Source organism: Notamacropus eugenii, chromosome 2 (assembly GCF_028372415.1).
Source record: "Notamacropus eugenii isolate mMacEug1 chromosome 2, mMacEug1.pri_v2, whole genome shotgun sequence".
NCBI lineage: Eukaryota > Metazoa > Chordata > Mammalia > Diprotodontia > Macropodidae > Notamacropus > Notamacropus eugenii.
In genome coordinates, this window is record NC_092873.1 from 76,018,025 (window position 1) to 76,036,385 (window position 18,361).

At 36.3% G+C, this 18,361-nt stretch overlaps 1 protein-coding gene across 1 annotated transcript in view; it reads left to right on the forward strand.

The window, feature by feature from the left end:
• NTN1 (netrin 1) overlaps positions 1–18,361 on the forward strand; it is a 376,740-nt gene that overhangs the window by 247,529 nt on the left and 110,850 nt on the right. Inside the window, exon 5 of the mRNA XM_072641064.1 lies at positions 2,164–2,217. Coding sequence (XP_072497165.1) covers positions 2,164–2,217 — 54 coding nt within the window. The remainder of the gene's footprint in view (positions 1–2,163; positions 2,218–18,361) is intronic.

Consider the following 18,361-nt stretch of genomic DNA (forward strand, 5'->3'; position numbering starts at 1 on the left):
TGAAATCTCTTTCTACTCACCCCACTCCCTAACTTCTCATTCTTATAAAGGGCAGATGTACGACTGGTGGAAACCTTGTTGAAAGATTTGAACTGCCAAATACAGTCAGTGAGATTCCACTGAGAAGTGGCAAAAAAGCCCAGGATCAGTTACGCAGAATAGACTCCTTCCTTTATACCACGCAAGAAGGCAAAGACTTAGCTTTTTTCCTGTAAAAATCACAATATTACTGATATGCCCAAGTAACTGGAAAAAAAAGTAGCATGGACTCTGTGCATGAGAACTATAGTATTAAGAAGGGAGAAGCCAATATGAATAGTATGGACAACTTTTTCCTCCCAAAGCCTCATGCAGGAACCATATTACTGAGCTTGTATTTGTCATCTCTAAAGAGTTTCATGAGTGGGACCATGTGGTTCCTTATTTCCCTGCGAATGTTTTCTTGGCTAGCTTATGAGGGAGATAAAAATGGGACCATGTTACTTTTTGAGGACTCTTCTTTACTTGTCTTTCATCCCACAACCACCAAGCACCAATGTGCCTCTATAAAATAGAGGTGATTTTGTGGTGTATGGGAGATTGCTAACCGCCTTTCAGTGGTGAGTGATCCTGGAAACAGAGCATAACCTTCAAGGATACTATCTCGTTTTTGTGCCATACTTTGAAATACAGGGACAGCCTTTCTGAGCCCCGCTGAAACAAATGGGAAGTTCATTGTTATTGTTTTGTTACTATTAGACTATTAATGGTGATGGTGTTAAAATCAAGAGCCATAACTATTACCTATACCCTCACTATACTATTCTCCCAGAAGTCTGTGCTATGGTTCTTCAGTCTCCACTTAGAAAAATGAGGTGTGATATATGTGTTTCTTATACCAAACCCTCAGTAAACACTGTCTTATAGTTAAGATCTAGCATCTCATTACAGTGAATGTCATTATAGGAGATCATGATTTATCTACAAAATGAGGGTAGTTTTTTCTGCCAGAATCACTGTTGATGTCACAGTCTGTCTGGCTCCAGGATGACTGGTTTATACTCAGGTCCATACAAGATCCAGGCTCATTGTTTTGTCTGATTCACAGTCCATGGACAAGATGGATTTATCTTGATGAATAATATTGAGCCAGACTCTGAGCTGAGAGTATCTTGTCTGCCCCCTTTTCATGGAAAACAAACTCTGGGCCTTTGGCTTCATTTGATGTGAATAATCTCCATTTTCATTATGAATTGGTGGTCATCTTGGATGAGAAAAAAGAAATCACGGTGATTTAAAAAATTGAATTTTTAGAAACAGATATAAATCCTGGAAGATATGAAATATGTCTCTATGCAGGTAATGCTCTAACTTCTCTAATCACAGATAGTGATTAGAGAGAGAGCAGCTGAGCCTCCCCTCTGCCAGGGCACCTCTACCTTCAGCAGTGCCCAGGTCCAAGTCAGTACAAGTCAAACTATATTTTAAGGGAAATGTGAATAATATAGATTTTCTTTTCTAAATCCCTCATTTCCTTTGCCTTCTGATGTGTTCTTTGGGAAAACCTCCTGCCCAACAAATTTTGGCCCTGAGTATTTAGATGAAATACGCAGAACCCGATACTGACTTCTCGCCTCCCCAGAATGCCCAGTATTTTCTGTTATGTTGCTTGGGCTGATGACAGTCATTGATCCCAGCACAACTAAGACAAATTTCTTTAAAAAGTCTGTCAAGAAGAAGGGATCTTCCTGATGAAGCTGAGGGGCCGGGGACTGACCAAAATACACAGTTGGTATAAAAGCCCCATATTCAATTTTCTGTCTCTGGCTCTGGACAAGTGGGAGCACAGTTGGCCTGAACTGCCCCCTTGTCCATCCATTCATTCCAGTTGTGCAAGGTCCCTTGGTAGTGATTACAGATTATTAGCATCTCTGGCAAAACCCAACCATACCGTAATAAATCAAAGTGACCCATTTCCCCTGCCTTCTGGTTTGGCCCAACTCTTCTCTTAAGAGAAGATTGTCCTTCCTCCTTTTGCGATTCAAAACATTTAAGAAGTTCCCTACAAACTGACTTCGTGAAAATAAGTGCTATTTTTTTTTCCCCAAGGTAAAAAAAATTAATGCTATTTTTCTCTATTTTCATTTCTTTTACTCTTCTTACCTGGACCTGAACCTCTGAAAGAGATTCCTGTGGCTCCACCTACCACTGCAGCCAGCAGCATAGAGGAGCCAGAAGGTAGGTTGTTTCCTGGTCTTTGCTGTTTAAGTTTTAGTTCTGAATTGCTTTGGGTAGAGAAGGATACTCCACGGAAAGAACTGAAGGAAAACAGGTAGAGAGGAGCAACATGAAGACAGAGAGAAGCCCTCTTGCTAACTAACTACTCTCCATTTCGGGTTTAAATATTCACTTCACTATTGTGAAGATATCTAATCTGATGTGGATTTGCTGATACATGATAAGGAGAGAGGCCTTTGATGAAGGCACCCCTTCCTTTATTCTTCTCTCCTTTCTGCATCTCCCTGTTGGGAATCCAGAGGTCAAACTCTTCATGGTCACCCAGATGAGAAGCTGTTTACATACCAGTTTAAATCCAGTGGAGTAGAAGGTTAGTAGGTCTTTAGTTCCAGGCAGTCTGCACTTCAAGATGGCTTCTAACAGCCAAGATGACGCCCGTCTGATTGTTTCATAAAGACATTAAATTCAACATCTGAAAAACAGAGCTCTATATCATTCCCCAAAAACTCATCCATCTCTCCTTTAACTTCACCCATTTTTGGGGGGGGAATTATCATTTTTCTGATTACTTAGGTTCACAATCAGAGTCATTCTTTGTTACCCTCCATATCCAATCAGTTCCTATATCTTGTTGATACTTTCAAAATAGCTTTTGTGTTTGATCTTCTTTCTTCACTTACGTGGCTAACCAACCTTGTTCAGATCCTTGTCACCAGTGGTGTGGAATTTTTCAACAGCCTCATGATTTGTCTCTGTACAACAAGTATCTTTTTCACTTCATTCAATGCTTATCACACAGCTACCAAATTTTTCCCCTAAAGGACAAGTCTGACCATCTCATTTAAAACTTTGGTCTCCAAAAAATAAAAAAAAAAAATAGAAAATTAAAAAAAAGAACTTTAGTCTCTAAAGTAATATTTGTTTCTGGAATAAAATGCAAATTTCTCTGTTTGAGATTTAAAGGCTTGCCCAGTCTGGCTCAAACTAGCTTTCTAATTTCCCGTCCTGTTCCCTATGATTAAGCCAAACTGACCCAGGGTAATATTCCTGTATATGACCTTCTGTCTCACACCTCTCTGCCTTTGCATATGCAACCCCCAAATGACTAGAATCATCTCTTTTCTTCATCTGTGCCTCTTGGAAACCTTTGCTTTCTTCAAGTCTCAACTCATGCTACTTCCTATAAAAGACTTTTCCTGATTGCCAATTATTAGCCTTTCCCCCTTGCCCCAAAATTACTTTCTGTATATTTTGCATGTACTTTGTATTTATAGTAAAACAGTATGGCCACAGTAGTTAGGGCACACTGCTCAAAGTAAAGAAGACAGGGGTTTATGTGTTGTTTCTCCTAGAAATTGGATTTATGACTCTGGCAAGTTGCAATACAGTCCTGAAGCTGCATTGGTAGAGAGAGCTTTCTTACTGGAAGTTTCTTAAACCAATTTAATAACATCTGAACTGCCTGGCTCCTTGAATGAAAAATTAAACAAGTAAAGCCAAAACAATAAATTGTATTTATTTATATGTATACATGTTGTTTCTTCAGTATAAATTTCTTTTGTAAAATAATATTTGATTTTCCCAATTTCATGTAAAAACATGTGGTTGTTTAAAGTTTAAAGTTTCAAATTCTATCCCTTTCTCTCCCACCTTTCCCTTTCCTGAGATAGTAAGCGATCTAATATAGATTATAAGTGTGTAATCATGTAAAACATTTCTGTATTAGTCATTTTGTGCAAAAAGTGAAGAAAGAAAGAAGGAAAGAAGAAAAGAAAGAAAGAAAAGGGAGAGAGAGAGAGAAAGAAAATAGCGTGTTTTAGTCTGTACTCAGACAACATTAGTTCTTTTGGAGGCCAATAGCATTTTTCCTCATAAATCCTTTGGGCTTATCATGGATCCTTGTATTGCTGAAAATAGCTAAATTATTCACATTTCATCATACAATATTGCTGTGACTGTGTACAACGGTCTCCTGGTTATGCTCACTTCACTTTGTCTCAGTTCATGTAAGTCTTTCCAGGTTTCTCTGAAACCATCCTGCCTGTTGTTTCTGTTAGCACAATAATATTCCATCACAATTATATACCACAACTTGTTCAATCATTCCCTAATTGATGGACATCCCCTCAATTTCCAATTCTTAGCCACCACAGAAACAGCTGCTATGAATATTTTTATATAAATATTTTACTTGGTCATACTGTATAACCCTTGTGATATATTGTTGTAATCTCCTTGCTGTCATTTTATTTAAAATTTTTGTGTCAATATTCATTATGAAAATTGGTTCTTTGTTGTCTTTTTCTGTTTTTACTCTGTCTGATTTAGATATCAGCACCATATTTGTGTTGTAAAAGTAATTTGGTAGGAATCTTCTTTGCCTGTTTCCCCAAATAGATTATATGGTATTGGGATTAATTGCTCTTTAAATGTTTGGTAGAATTTGCTTGTCCATCCAGCCCTAGGGAATTTTTTTAGAAAGTTCATTGATGGCTATTCAATTTCTTTTTCTAAGATTGGGTTAAGTACTCTATTTCCTCTTCTATTAATTTGAGCAATTTATATCTTTGTAAATATTCATCCATGTCATTTAGATTGTTAATTTATTGGCATATCATTGGGCAAAATAGCTTCCAATAATTGCACACCTCTTATTTTTGATACTGGTAATTTCATTTTCTTCTTTCCTTTTTTTAAAAATCAAATCAACTAGTGGTTTCTCTTTTTTTCACAAAACCAACTTCTAATTTTATGTATTAGTTCAGTGGTTTTCTTACTTTAAATTTTATTTTCTCTCCTTTGATTTTCAGGATGTCCAGTACGGTATCTAATTGAAATTTTTTAAATTTGTTCTTTTTCTTATTTTTTTAGTTGTGTGCCCAATTTTTTGATCTTCTCTTTTTTACTTTATTGATATAAACATTTAGAGATACAATTTCCCCCCTAAGTACTATTTTACTGCGTTCCATAAGTTTCGGTGCGTTCTCATTATCGTCATTCTCTTTAATGAAATTATTGATTGTTTCTACAATTTGTTCTTTGACCCATTTATTTTTAGGATTAGATTTTTTAGTTTTTAATTAATTTTTATTCTATTTGCCACTGCTCTTTACTGCACAGAATTTTTACTTCATTATAATTGAAAAGGATGCATTTAATATTTCTGCTTTTCTGAATTTGATTGTGAGGTTTTAATGCCCTAATTCATGGTCAGGTTTTGTGTAGGTGCCACATACAGCTGAAAAAAAAAAAAGTATATTCCTTTCTATTCCCATTCAATTTTTTTTCAGAGATCTATCATATGTAACTTCTAAAATTATATTCATTTCCTTAACTTCTTTCTTCTTCATTTTTTTGGTTAGATTTATCAAGTTCTGAGAGGGGAAAATTGAAGTCCCCCAATAGAATAGTTTTATTGACTATTTCTTCCTGTCTGTTTTCTTTTTTAACTCTTTAATAATTTAGATGCTATGCCATTTGGTACATAGATGTTTAGTATTGATATCACTTCATTGTCTATAGTACCTTTTAGCAAGAAATAGTTTCCTTGCTTATCTGTTTTAATTAGATCTCTTTTTGCTTTTGCTTTGTCTGAAATAATGATTGCTACCCCTGCCTTTTTTTTTAAACTTCCACTGAATCATAATAGATTTTCCTCCAGCCCTTTACCTTTACTCTGTGTGTCTCTCTGCTTCAAATGTGGTTCTTTTTCCCCCCCTGTTAAATTACTTATTTTTAGTTTTCAACATTCATTTCCATAAGATTTTGAGTTCTAAATTTTCTCCCCTTCCCTAAGACAGTATGCAATCTGATATAAGCTATACATGTACAATCATATTAAACATATTTCTACAATAGTCATGTTGTGAAGAAGAATTCAAACCAAAGGGGAAAACCATGAGAAAAAAGAAACAAACAAAAAAAGAAAGTATGCTTCGATCATCATTCAGACTCCATAGTTCTTTCTCTGGATGTGGATAGCATTTTCCATCATGAGTGTCAAGTGTGTTTCTTGTAAGAAATGTATTGTAGGATTCTGGTTTTTAATCCATTCTGTTGTCTGTTTCTGTTTTATTGGTGAGTTCATCCCATTCGCATTTATAGTTATGATAACTAACTGTGTATTTGCCTCCATCCTAATTTTCCCTTGTTTATCCTTCTCTTTCTTTTACCTTTCACCCTGTCCCTTCTCACAAGTGTTTTACTTCTGATCACTGCCTGCCCCAATCTGCCTTCCCTTCTGTCAGTCCCCACCCCGCTTCTCTTGTCCCAATCCCTTTTAACTTCCCTATAGGGTAAGATAGATTTCTATATCCAACTGAGTGTGTATGTTATTCTCCCTTTGAGCCAGTTCTGATAAGAGTGAGATTCAAGCTTTGCCTTCCACTGTCTCCCCCCATCTTTCCCTCCGCTGCAATAGCTCTTTCGCACCTCTTTTATGGAAGATAATTTACCCTAATCTATCTCCCCCTTCCCTTTCCTCCCAGTGCAATCCTTTCTCTCATCCTTTTTAAAAAGGATTAGGGTGTTTTTTTAAAAATATCATCTCATCATAGTCATCCCACACCCATACTCTCTGTCTATGTATACTCCTTCTGATTGCCCTTATAGTGAGGGTATTCTTAAGAGTTACAAATATAATCTTGCCATGTAGGAATATAAACAGTTTAATCTCTTACATTTTCTCTTTCTAATTTTTTACATTTTTATGTTTTCTTGAGTCTTGTATTTGAAGATCAAATTGTTTATTCGGCTCTGGTCTTTTAGTTGGGAAGGAATGCCTCAACATCCTTTATTTCATTAAAATATCAATGTCCCCCCCCAAAAGGATTATACTCAGTTTTGCTACATGGGTGATTCTTGGTTGTAATCCTAACTTCTTACCTTCCAGAATATCATATTCCAAGACCTTTGATTCTTTAATGTAGAAGCTGCTAAATCCTGGGTAATCCTGACTATGGCTCCATGATATTTGAATTGTTTCTTTTTGGCTATTTGCAGTATTTTCTTTTTGACCTGGCAGCTCTGGAATTTGACTATGATATTCCTGGGAATTTTCATTTTCATCACTCTTTCAGGTGGTGATTGGTGGATTCTTTCAATTTCTATTTTGCCCTCTGAATCTAGGATCTCAGGGAAGTTTTCCTTGATAATTTCTTGAAATGTGATATCCAGTTTCTTTTTTTGATCATGGTTTTCAGGTAGTCCAATAATTCTTAAATTTTCTCTCCTCAATCTATTTTCCAGGTCAGTTGTTTTTCCAGTGAGAAATTTCACATTTTCTTTTTTTGTTGTTGTTCTTTTGATTTTATTATATCTTGATGTCTCATGGAGTCATTAACTTCCATATGCCCAATTCTAATTTTTAACTAGTTATTTTCTTTTGTGAGCTTTTGTATCTCCTTTCCCATTTGGAAAATTCTATTTTTAAGGAGTTATTTTCTTGGTGAATTTTTGTATATCATTTGTATATCAATCATTTGTATACCATTTTGAGGGGGTGTTTCTTTTACCAAAGTATTGACTTTTTTTCATGATTCTTTTGTTTTACTCTCATTTCTTTTCCCAATTTTTCTTCTACTTCTCTTGTGTACTTTTAAAAATTCTTTTTAAGCCCTTTTTAAGAGTTCTTTTTGGACCTGAGACCAATTTACATTTTTCTTTGATTCTTTGCATGTAGTCATTTCGACACTGTTGTCCTCTTCTAAGTTTGTGCCTTGATCTTCCCTATCATTATGCTAACTTTCTATAATTAGGGTCTTTGTTTTGGTTTTTGCTCATTTTCTGCTTCTTTTGTGACTTTTGGTGCTTTTATGTGAGACTTGGGTTCTTTTGCCCTTTTTAATATACTGAGCACTTAGCACAGTGCTTGGCACACAGTAGATACTTAATAAATCCTTCTTGATTGCTAAGTTTTTAGTCATGCAAAAATGCTAAGTTTTTCTGTGTAGGCACTATGTGTGGAATTCTAGTGGTTGCCACCAAATGAGTAGTTGTTCCTATTAATTGATTTGTTAGGTCCAGTGGACAAGTTTTTAAGTAGGCATTGATTACTGAGAGACAGGAATAGCATGTGAACCAAAGAATCTAAGAGTTGGAAGTGACCTTAAGGACAGTCTAGTCGAACCATTACATAACTTTAAATTTTCTGTATGACACCCTTAATAAGTGGTCACCCAGACTTCACTTCAACTCCTCAGTTGAGAGGGGGAATACTCTCTTTTAAAGGAGCCCATTGCATTTTGGATAGCTCTAGTTATTAGGAAGTTTGACTAACATGGATCCTAAATGTGTCACTCTACCACCTCCATTCATTGGTTCTCAATCCTGCCATAAGGGACTGACTAGACCAAACCTAATCACTCTTCCTCATTACCTTCAGCCAGATCTATGTGGCATCATTTGAAATCCCTTCACAGTCTTAGTCTCTTCTCTCTAGATATGTTCCAGTCCATCAATATCCTTTCTAAAACATAATTCCTAGAACTAAGCATCGTCTTTTAGATGTGTACATAGGTACTTTTACCTCCCTCATTATTGCTACTGTACCTCTCCAGATGCGACCTGTGATTGTATATGCCTTTTGGGATTCTACGTTTCACTGCTAACTCACAATGAGTTTGTGTGCAGTTCACTAAAACTTCCAGGTGTATTTTTCAGATGGGCTCCTCTCTAACCATACCTCCCTTTTTTCTACTTGTGAAGTTGATTTTGTAAACCTAAGAGAATACTTTGTTTATTAAAGTATCTTTTAAGATAACAGCATAAAATATGTTAAAAATTAATTTCTGTTCTTTACATAAACTATTTAAGTCAAGATGGAATAGAAAAATTTTGAAAGAGATACAAAATTAGATGTTATTAAGGACTGCTTAACTCTAGGTTTTCTTCTCACGTATAAGTAGAATGAACACCAGACTTAGTGTCAGAAACATTCCAGGCTGTGATAACTAAGGAATGCCTTTAAGTTTGTATTAATTAGAGCTTACTACAAAAATCACAGGATCTCAGAATTGTAAGAGCTCTCAGAGGCTATCTGGTCCAATCATATCTAAATGAGAATCTTTTTTCTAATAGACCTAACAAATGGTCACTCAGTTTTTGCATCAAGGTCTTCTAGAAGGGACTACGTGCCAAGGCATCAAGTCCCATTGCTTGAAGAGCTCTAATTGTGAGGCAGTTTTTCCTTATACCAGGTCTAAATTTACTTCTTTATACTTTTATAAGGTATTTGTTTCTGCCTCCTGTGGCCAAGCAGAAAAAAAATCTGATAATCCCTCTTATATGTGATAGCCTTTAAATACTTGAAAATATCTTCATGAACCTCTGAGTCTTCTCTTTTTTAGATAAAATATATCTAGTTCCTCTAAATATCTTCCAGTTCTTTATATGACATGTTCTGCCTTCCTGGAAGCTTTTCAGTTTATTGATATCCTTACTAAAATGTGGCATTCAGACCTGAGCATAATGGATGTGGTCTGATTAGGGATATAATAGAGTGGGATTTTCAACCACTCTAGTCTTGGACATTATGAATTTCATATTACAGCCTAATATCCAAAAGATTAGATGGATAATTTTTGGAAATAAAATTGAAAACTTTTGCATGGACAATCAATATAGTTAAAAATTAGAAGGGAAATAGTTCGTTGTAGAAAGTTTCTCTGATAAAGTTCTATATATTCAAGATATATTAGAAACTGATTAACATTTATAAGAAAAAGAGCCATTTCCTAATAATAGGTGATCAAAGGATATGAATCGTCAGTTCTGAAAGTAAGAAATTCAAGCTATTAAAAATCATATAACATAAATACTCTAAATCACTAATAATTAGTGAAAAGCAAATTTAAACAACTCTAAGGTTTTACTTCACACCCATCAGGTTGGTAGAAATTACCAAAAAAGTTAAATGATTATTGTGGAAACAAACATCAGTATTTGCTGTTGGAGCAATTTGGAGCTATACCCACAAGATATATACAGATATAGATATAGATATAGATATAGATATAGATATAGATATAGATATATATGGTGTGTGTCCTTTGACTCAGCTAAAGTATTACTAGGCTTGTATCCCAAAGAGATCAAAGAAAGATGAAAAATACATGAATTTACAGGAGGAAAAATACATGAATATACAGATTTTTGTTTTATAGTATCAAAGAATTGGAAACTAAGGGGGTACCCATCAACTAGAGAGTAGTAAAACAAATTGTGTTACCTGAATGTAATGCAGTATTATTTCAGCATAAGAAATGCAAAAAGGGATGATTTCCAAGAAACTTGAACAAACTTATCTGAACTGATGCAGAATGAAGTTAGCAGAAAATGGAGAATAATGTATATAGTAGCAGCAGTATTGTAAAGAAAAAGTACTTGGGAAGATTTAAGAACTCTCATCAACCATGATTCCAAAAGACCAATGATAAAGCAAGTTATCCACTTCCTGATAGAGGGATGATGAACTCAAGGTACAGAATGAGACATATGTTTTTGGATATGGCTAATATGGGGATTTGTTTTGCTTCATTATATGTGTTTGCAAGGATTTAATTTTTTTCAAATCAAAGGAATTGAGGTGGGTATTGATGGAGTTTCCAAAGTAAAAGAAAAAGAAGATGCAGTTTAAAATGCATAGAAGAGAATGAAATGAAGGTCAGTAGGAAACACAGAGAGGCAGGATAGCTTTGAAGAAAACAAGTTGCATTCATTGTATACTTTAAAAGAAAAGGAAGTTGATTACAAAATAGTCACAGCTTCATGTATAATCCCCTGTTGTAATTTGTGTATGGAAATGCTTGTCTTATGTGATGTTGGTTAAGTTTCAAAAAATACAGCTTAATCTCTCATTAGTTTATCTGGCTGTCACATTTGATAGTTGACTCATAAAAATTGTAGTCCACTAAAACTTCTAGATCTAACTGCTGCTGATTATAGGCCGACAGCATCATCTCCCTCATCAGAATCACTGTAACTCTCTTAAAAACTAATTTTTTTCTGCCATAACTGTTGATTCATATTGAGCTTACAATCCACGAAAAGCCCTGGTCTTTTTTTTTCTGATAAACCATCATCCAGCCCCAACTCTCCCATATTTTTTCTCGTAAAGTTCATAGATTCATAGATTTAGTTATAAGACTTATGAAGTTATCATGTGCCCCTGCCATTTCACAGGTGAAGAAAATGAGTCTCAAAGCAATCTAGTAATTTGCCCAAGGTGAGCCATTAATAAATGATAGAATTGAAATTTGAACCCGTATCTTCTGACTTCAAATCTCATTCCCCTTCCATTTTACCATGCTGCCTCTTCACATTTTGATCTCAAGTATAAGAAAGTACTTTGTTCCTAATTGTATTTTATCACATTGAATTCACCCAAATGTCCAACCTATGTCATCTTTTTGGATCCTAATCTTGATATCTCTCCTAAAATTGTGACATAGGATCATAGAGGTAGAGTAGGAAAAAACTTCAACAGTCACTGAAGTCAGAACCATAATTTTATAGTTAAAGAAAATATCCCATGAAAATGAAGGGAACTGCTCCAGGTTATTGACGGAGTAAGTTGCAAAAATGTGATTTAGACTCAGGCTCATTGACTTCAGACCTCAACTTGATAAGCATGCTATCTTTATCCTTGCCCAAGTTGTTGATAAAAATGGACCTACGACCAAGCACATTTCCTTATGGTACTACCCTAGAGACTATTTTTGGGGTCCAGCCATTCAATCAGTTCTGAATTCACCTGTCTGTACTAGCACATAGTTCTCCAGGGTAACCACAAAAATAACAAGAGATAACTTGGTCAAATGCTTTTTCCAGAATCTAGGTATATTACATCTATATTACGTTTGTCTAATAACACTGTCAGAAAGAGAAGTCATGTTAATCTGGCATAGACTGTTTTTGACAGATCTACACTGGATCTTTGTAATTCCTGTTTTCTTGAATAGGTGCTCTACCTTCTATTTAATATTTTCTCAAGAATCAAAGTTAAGCTTACTGGCTTATATTCATTTCTTCCCTTTCAAACATTAAGATTAATTTTTATTTATCTAGCACTTTTAAGTTTTGCAAAATATGTAAGTGGAACCAATAATTGCCATTTTCCAATTCTGAGGCAACTCTCTCATTCTCCATGATTTTTCTAAGACCACTAATCATTCCATTAATTCTTTTAGTACCTTAGAATGGTGTTTACCCAAGCCTTGGGATTGGAATTCATCAAGGTCTAATAAGTAACATTTATATAGTGCTTACTATGTGTCAGACTTGACAATAAGTGCTTGACAATTATTATCTTATTTGATCCTCACAGCAACCCTGGGAGGCAGGTGCTATTTTATCACAATTTCATAGATGAGGAAACTAACGAAAATAGATAGTAGGTGACTTACCCAAGGTCACAAAGCTAAGTGTTGAGGCCAAATTTGAACTTGGGTCTTCCTGGTTCCAGGCTCTATCCACTGTGTCACCTACCTGCCTTATTCCATGTTTGTCATTTTGTTCCTTTCTATACCAAAGATCATTCTTTGAGGCAAAGAAAATAAAAGGAATATAGGAATTGAGTAGTTCTGCCTTGTCTATTATCGTCATTCTGTCATCCCAAGCAACATTCATCACTCGTCTTTGACCTGCCCTCTTTTTTTCCATGTTGTTACCATGTTGGCCTTCTTTGCCAACCTTAATTCAGTCTGATATTTAACATCCTTGATACTTTTCTCCTAGGACCATGTCACATTTACGTATCCATCCACCATTGCCTATCATTAATTCTATCTTTTGTACATTTTTTTTAAGACCTACCTTGTTACCATCTACATTGATCTTTTTAAATAATTCCTTCATTTCTTCCTTATCCAAATGGTTTTTCTTTGTATTGTCAGAATTCCATTCTTGGGAGTATCCCAGGTCCCTTGAGCACCATGACTTATCCTGTAGGATTTTAGGCCATTGAATCCTACCTCTTCATTGTCTGAAACCTTTGAAATACCTATTCCAAAACCTGGTCGGTTGACAGGGAGGGAATGCCAGACATTTCCTGTGGTTTCCATTATTTCTAGGATCTCATACACCAGTCCTCCTTGTTGTTGAGATTTAGATCTAATGGTGATTCCTCTCATGGAATTTTCCTCCATTTTGTAAGGGATTAAATTATTGTTAAGTCAAGTCAAGAAATCATTAGGTGCAAAGAAAGTGCTAGCAAATAGATAGGTGCTTCATCTCTCCTGTATCATGCCTTTGGATCAGACTCACAATCTATTAACTTCTCATCTATTTCCTCCTTCTCTTCAGGTGATACAGAGTGTATTAATCTCTACAGTAATAGTATTGCTTCTGTTTCTGTCACAACTTCCTATTGAGCTTTATTCAAAAGTCTTTTAACATATTTCCCCGCACCCTCATTCTCATCCTCTCTGCCTTTAAATCTCCTCCTGCAAGACCCTCTGCTCTTTTTTTAATTGCAAATTAAAAACTAGGGGGCAGAAAATCAACTCATAGCATTTCTCTAAAGTCTACAAGAACCTGAATAAAACTTGATTAATTTTCCTCCCAATTTGGAAAAAGATTTGCTTGTAACTACTTATACACATTCACCCTCTTTGAAGCTCCAGCTTTACCTGCTTCATTAACAAGGAATTAATTTCTTTGCTCATTTTATAGCTTTTTCCTTTTTGAAAACAAATTGTCTATTTTCTCAAAGGAGCTAGCTTTTCAAAATTCTTCTGCATATCATAAGCTCATTTTGAATATGATAATTATAAAATAATAAAAACTGCCATTTACATAGCATTTTAAAGTATACAAAGAACTTTGGTGACATAAAAATGGTGGTGGTTGTATCCCCAGGATATTTGTTCAGAGCCCATGGAACATCTAACTAGGATCTCTTGAAAGTTTCTGAAATTCTCTGTCCTGAGGCCAAGGTTTAGACTATGGTACTCATAGTGGCAGCCTGGTTTCCTTTCCTCAGATCTGAGTGCTGGGAATTGAGCTGCAGTACTCATTTTTCTACAAAGAGTCCATGCTCACATGTTTCAGCAGGCTAGGGCAGTGTGGGCAAGATGCCAAGAGAGAAAGATGGGCATGGGAACTCAGCCGCCCCCAGAGCTTGTCAATTCTTGCACTGTTTGAATAGGAGATGCTTGTGTTGGGTGCTCAGAGAGAAACTTATTTGCTCTTGTACCAGTAATGGAGAATTAATAAATGAGAATCTGCTCTTTGAGGTGACAAACATAACCTCACATTGAACTCACTCATTTGATGGGCTTTCTTGTTGAAAATCTCTCTTCCACTTAGGGTCATAGATTTAAAACTCAAAGGGTCCTGACAAGCTGTCATTCTAGTACATTCTACTTCATTTTACGTCAAGGAAGACTATGCCCAGGGAAGTTAAGCAACTTGCCTAGTGTTATGCATTTAGTAAATATCAGAGGCAACTTTGAACCCATGTACTCTGACCCCAGGGTCACTGGTGTTTTCTCAGTAGTGTGATGCCTTTCTTATTTATCTTGTAACCCTTCATGGAGCAAGAAAGGCTAAGAATGCCGTGCCTATGAGAGGTGTATAACAGGGAAAGGTGCAGATGGGCAGGATGAGTAGGGGACTGCGTGCATAAGTAGAGAGAGAACAGGAGAGTAAAGGGAACACAGGTAGGTAGTTAAGAGTTAACCTATTGAAAAATGACCATCATACTTACAGCTCTTTCTGTCCTTTTAATTCTTAAGCAGATGGACCTCAGATAAGTAATGATGATAAAGAACCAGCACAGTTTCATCAAGAATATATTATGCTAAAATAACTATATTTCCTATTTTACCTGGTGAGTTGGTAAGGGAAATACTATAGATATGGTTAACTTAGATTTTAGTAAAGTATTTGAAAAAGTCTTTTATAGTATTAGAGAAAAGTTAGAAAGATCTGAGATCTACAATAATGTGGTTGAAACTGGTTCAATGGCCAAACCCCCAAAAAGTAATCAATAAGGATTTGATATCAGCTTGACCCTGAGCTGTTCAACATTTTATCAAGGACTTGGATAAAGTCACATATGCTTCCTAGCTATACCTCCACAGTGCTGAGGAGGCATAACTGCCACTGGATGGTAGAATCAGAATTCAGAGCTATCTTGACAGACCTCAACATTGGATTAAATCTAGTGGAATGAAATTTCATGGTGTTAAGATAAAATCTTACAATTCAGTTCAAAAACTTAACTTTACAACTATAAGATATGGGGGGCATGTGGGAGAGGCCTTGGCTAAATAGCAATTCATCTGAACATGAACTGGGGGTTTTAATGGATCGCAGGCTGAGTACAGTTTAACAGTGTAGTGTAACTGCTAAGAAAGCTAATGTAAATGAGAATAGAGGAAGAATGTCCAGAAATAAAGAAGTTATAGTTTCATCACTCTCTGTCAAATGTCGGAAGGGCTACCTGCAGAACAGCAATTGGGCTTATTCTGCCTGGTTCCAGAGGGCAGAAGTTGAAGCAACAGAAGGAAGCTGCTAAGAGACAGATTTAGGCTTGAAATACTTCCTAACAGTTCCACAGTGGGATGCTGCCTCTGAAGACAGAGGTTCCATTCTGTCCCCCTCCCATACTCCTCTTCCCCCTCAGTATTTAACGTCTTTAAGCAAAGACTGGATTGCCACTTGTCAGGTATACTGAAGAGGTGGGGCCTTTGTTGGGTGTGAGCTGGAAAGCTTGTGAGGTCCCATTTAACCCTGAAATTCTGTGTCAGTCAAACAATTAGACAATTAATTCCTAACAAATTAGCATTCTCCCAAAGTGGAATGGGCAGCCTCAGGGTTTTCTTTTATTGTAGGTCAAAAACAAGAAATAGGCTTTTTTTTTTTTTTTACAGGTTTGTGATGGGGATGTTGGGAGGGTAGGATGCCATCTTTTTGTTTTATTCAACAGTGCATTTTTCAGGATAGAATAAGGATGAGGAATATTCACCCATGCAGTCCTTGCTGCTAGCAGAGTGAAGGCAGGAAGATCTGTTAGGATGTTTTTGCAGTAGTCTGCATAGGTAGTAAGAGCACATGTTAAGATGGTGGCACTGATAGGATAGGATAGTGGAAATAGAGAAGAACTTATTCAATTTGGTAATTCAATTGAATTCAATTTAATAGACATTTGTTATGTACCTGCCATGAAACTGAGCTAGGCACTGAACCAAGTACAATGACAAAAATGACACAGTCTCTGTCACTGAGTACGTTACATTCTATTGAAGAAACACACATCCAGATAAATAAATAGGTCACTTAAGGAAAGAAAGAACGCTAATAGCCAGAAAGCCTCAGGAAAGGCTTTCCAGATCATAGATGTAAAACTGAAAGGGTCTTCGAAGGCTATTCTAGTCCAACCTTGCCCCTATGAGGAAACAGACTGAGGGGCTTACCCAAGGTCACACAGGTAGATAATAAGCATCAGAGGTAGAATAAGAACCCATATCCTCCAAGACAGTGACTTCTCTGATGTTCCACCTTGCTTCACAAAGCTGCTCCTTGAAGGAACATAAAGATTATGAAAGGTAAAAATGAGATGGTGCATTCCAAGAATTGGAAACAGCCTGACTGATGGCTAAATGTGACTAAAGCTTCAGAAGTAAAGAAGGATGAAGACTGAGAAAATGCTATCAAATTTATCAGTGAAGAGGCCACTCAGATCATAGAAAATAGTATATTAAATTTTACCTATAAAATTTAAGGAACTTTTGCATGAACAAAACCAATGCAGCTAGGATAAGAAAAGAAACTGCCTTTTGGGGGAAAAATACTTAGATCAACTATCTTTGATTGGAGGCAATATGGAGTAATGACTGGAAAGCTGATATTAGAGTCAAGGCCTGCCTCATATGTATATATGCTGGCCATGTGACCTTAGATGAGTTACTAGTTCTTCCAGTGCCTGCAGCTCTATAGGACTACAGGTTCTAGGACAGTTGCTGCACTACATTGGTAGAGGGATTTCCTTTCACCTGGAATTCTTAATACCAATGAGATCGTAGGTCTAGCCAAAAGAAGCTTGATATGCAAGGTGTTTAGGAAATGCACATGTAAAATCAAAAACTAGTTTCTAGTAGACAAGTCTGCAAATGATATGCAAAATGAGTCTTCAGAAGAAGTATAAATGACCTTATGAAAAATCACTAATAATAAGAAATACAAATTAAAACAACTCTAAGGATTCATCTCATACCTATCAAATTGTCAAAGATGAAAATGAAAGGAATAGTCAGTGTTGCAAGTGTTTTGAAAAGATAGGTGTATTAATACACAGGTAGAGCTGTGAGTTGGTCCAGCTGTTTTGGAAAATAGTTTGGAACTAATGTGAAAAATGTCGCTAAATTGTTTATGTCTTTTAACCTAGTCATCCAAGCCACTATTGGGCATATGCCCCAAGGAGATCAGTCACAAAGAAGGATCTCACGATGACTCATGACAGCACTCTTTGAGCCAGTAAAAAATTGGAAACAAAGTGGGTGCTGATTGATTGGCTGAACAAAGTACGGCATATGACCTTCTAGTCATGGTCTCTGGGCTGAAAATAGGAGTGAGACGTTGATTTCAAAGGTATAAGTGGAATTGTTAGCTTTGGCTTGGAGAAGGAGACAACTTTAAAGAGGGAAAGAGTATGGCTTTTGGAACCAAAATCATGGGTCTGCCACTTGTTCCTACAGTGTGGACTCAGTCAACTCACAACTTCTCTCAGTAATAGTTTCCTTAGTTATGCAATGATGGGATTAGCCTAGATTAGCACGGATTTCCCTTCTGTCTTTAAATCTACTATCTGTGATTCTAAGGATCATGAGGAACATGTGATACCAGCAAAAGGAGGAGATGAAAGTGGCTCTCCGGAAGCCAAGAAAATAGACACTATCAAAAACTGTCAAACCATACTAAACTCAGCGTATCTAAAGCTAAACTCACCTTTTACCCAAATCCTCCCATCTTCCTAACTTTCCAATACTGTCTAAGACACCACTATCCTCCCTGCCATCGAGTCTCCCAAACAGGTGTCGTCCTTAACTCCTCCTTCTCTCCTCTCATCCCCCATGTCCAGTTAGTTGCCAAGTCCTATCAGTTCTATTTTGATAACATCTGTCCCTACGTTCCCTCTTTTCAG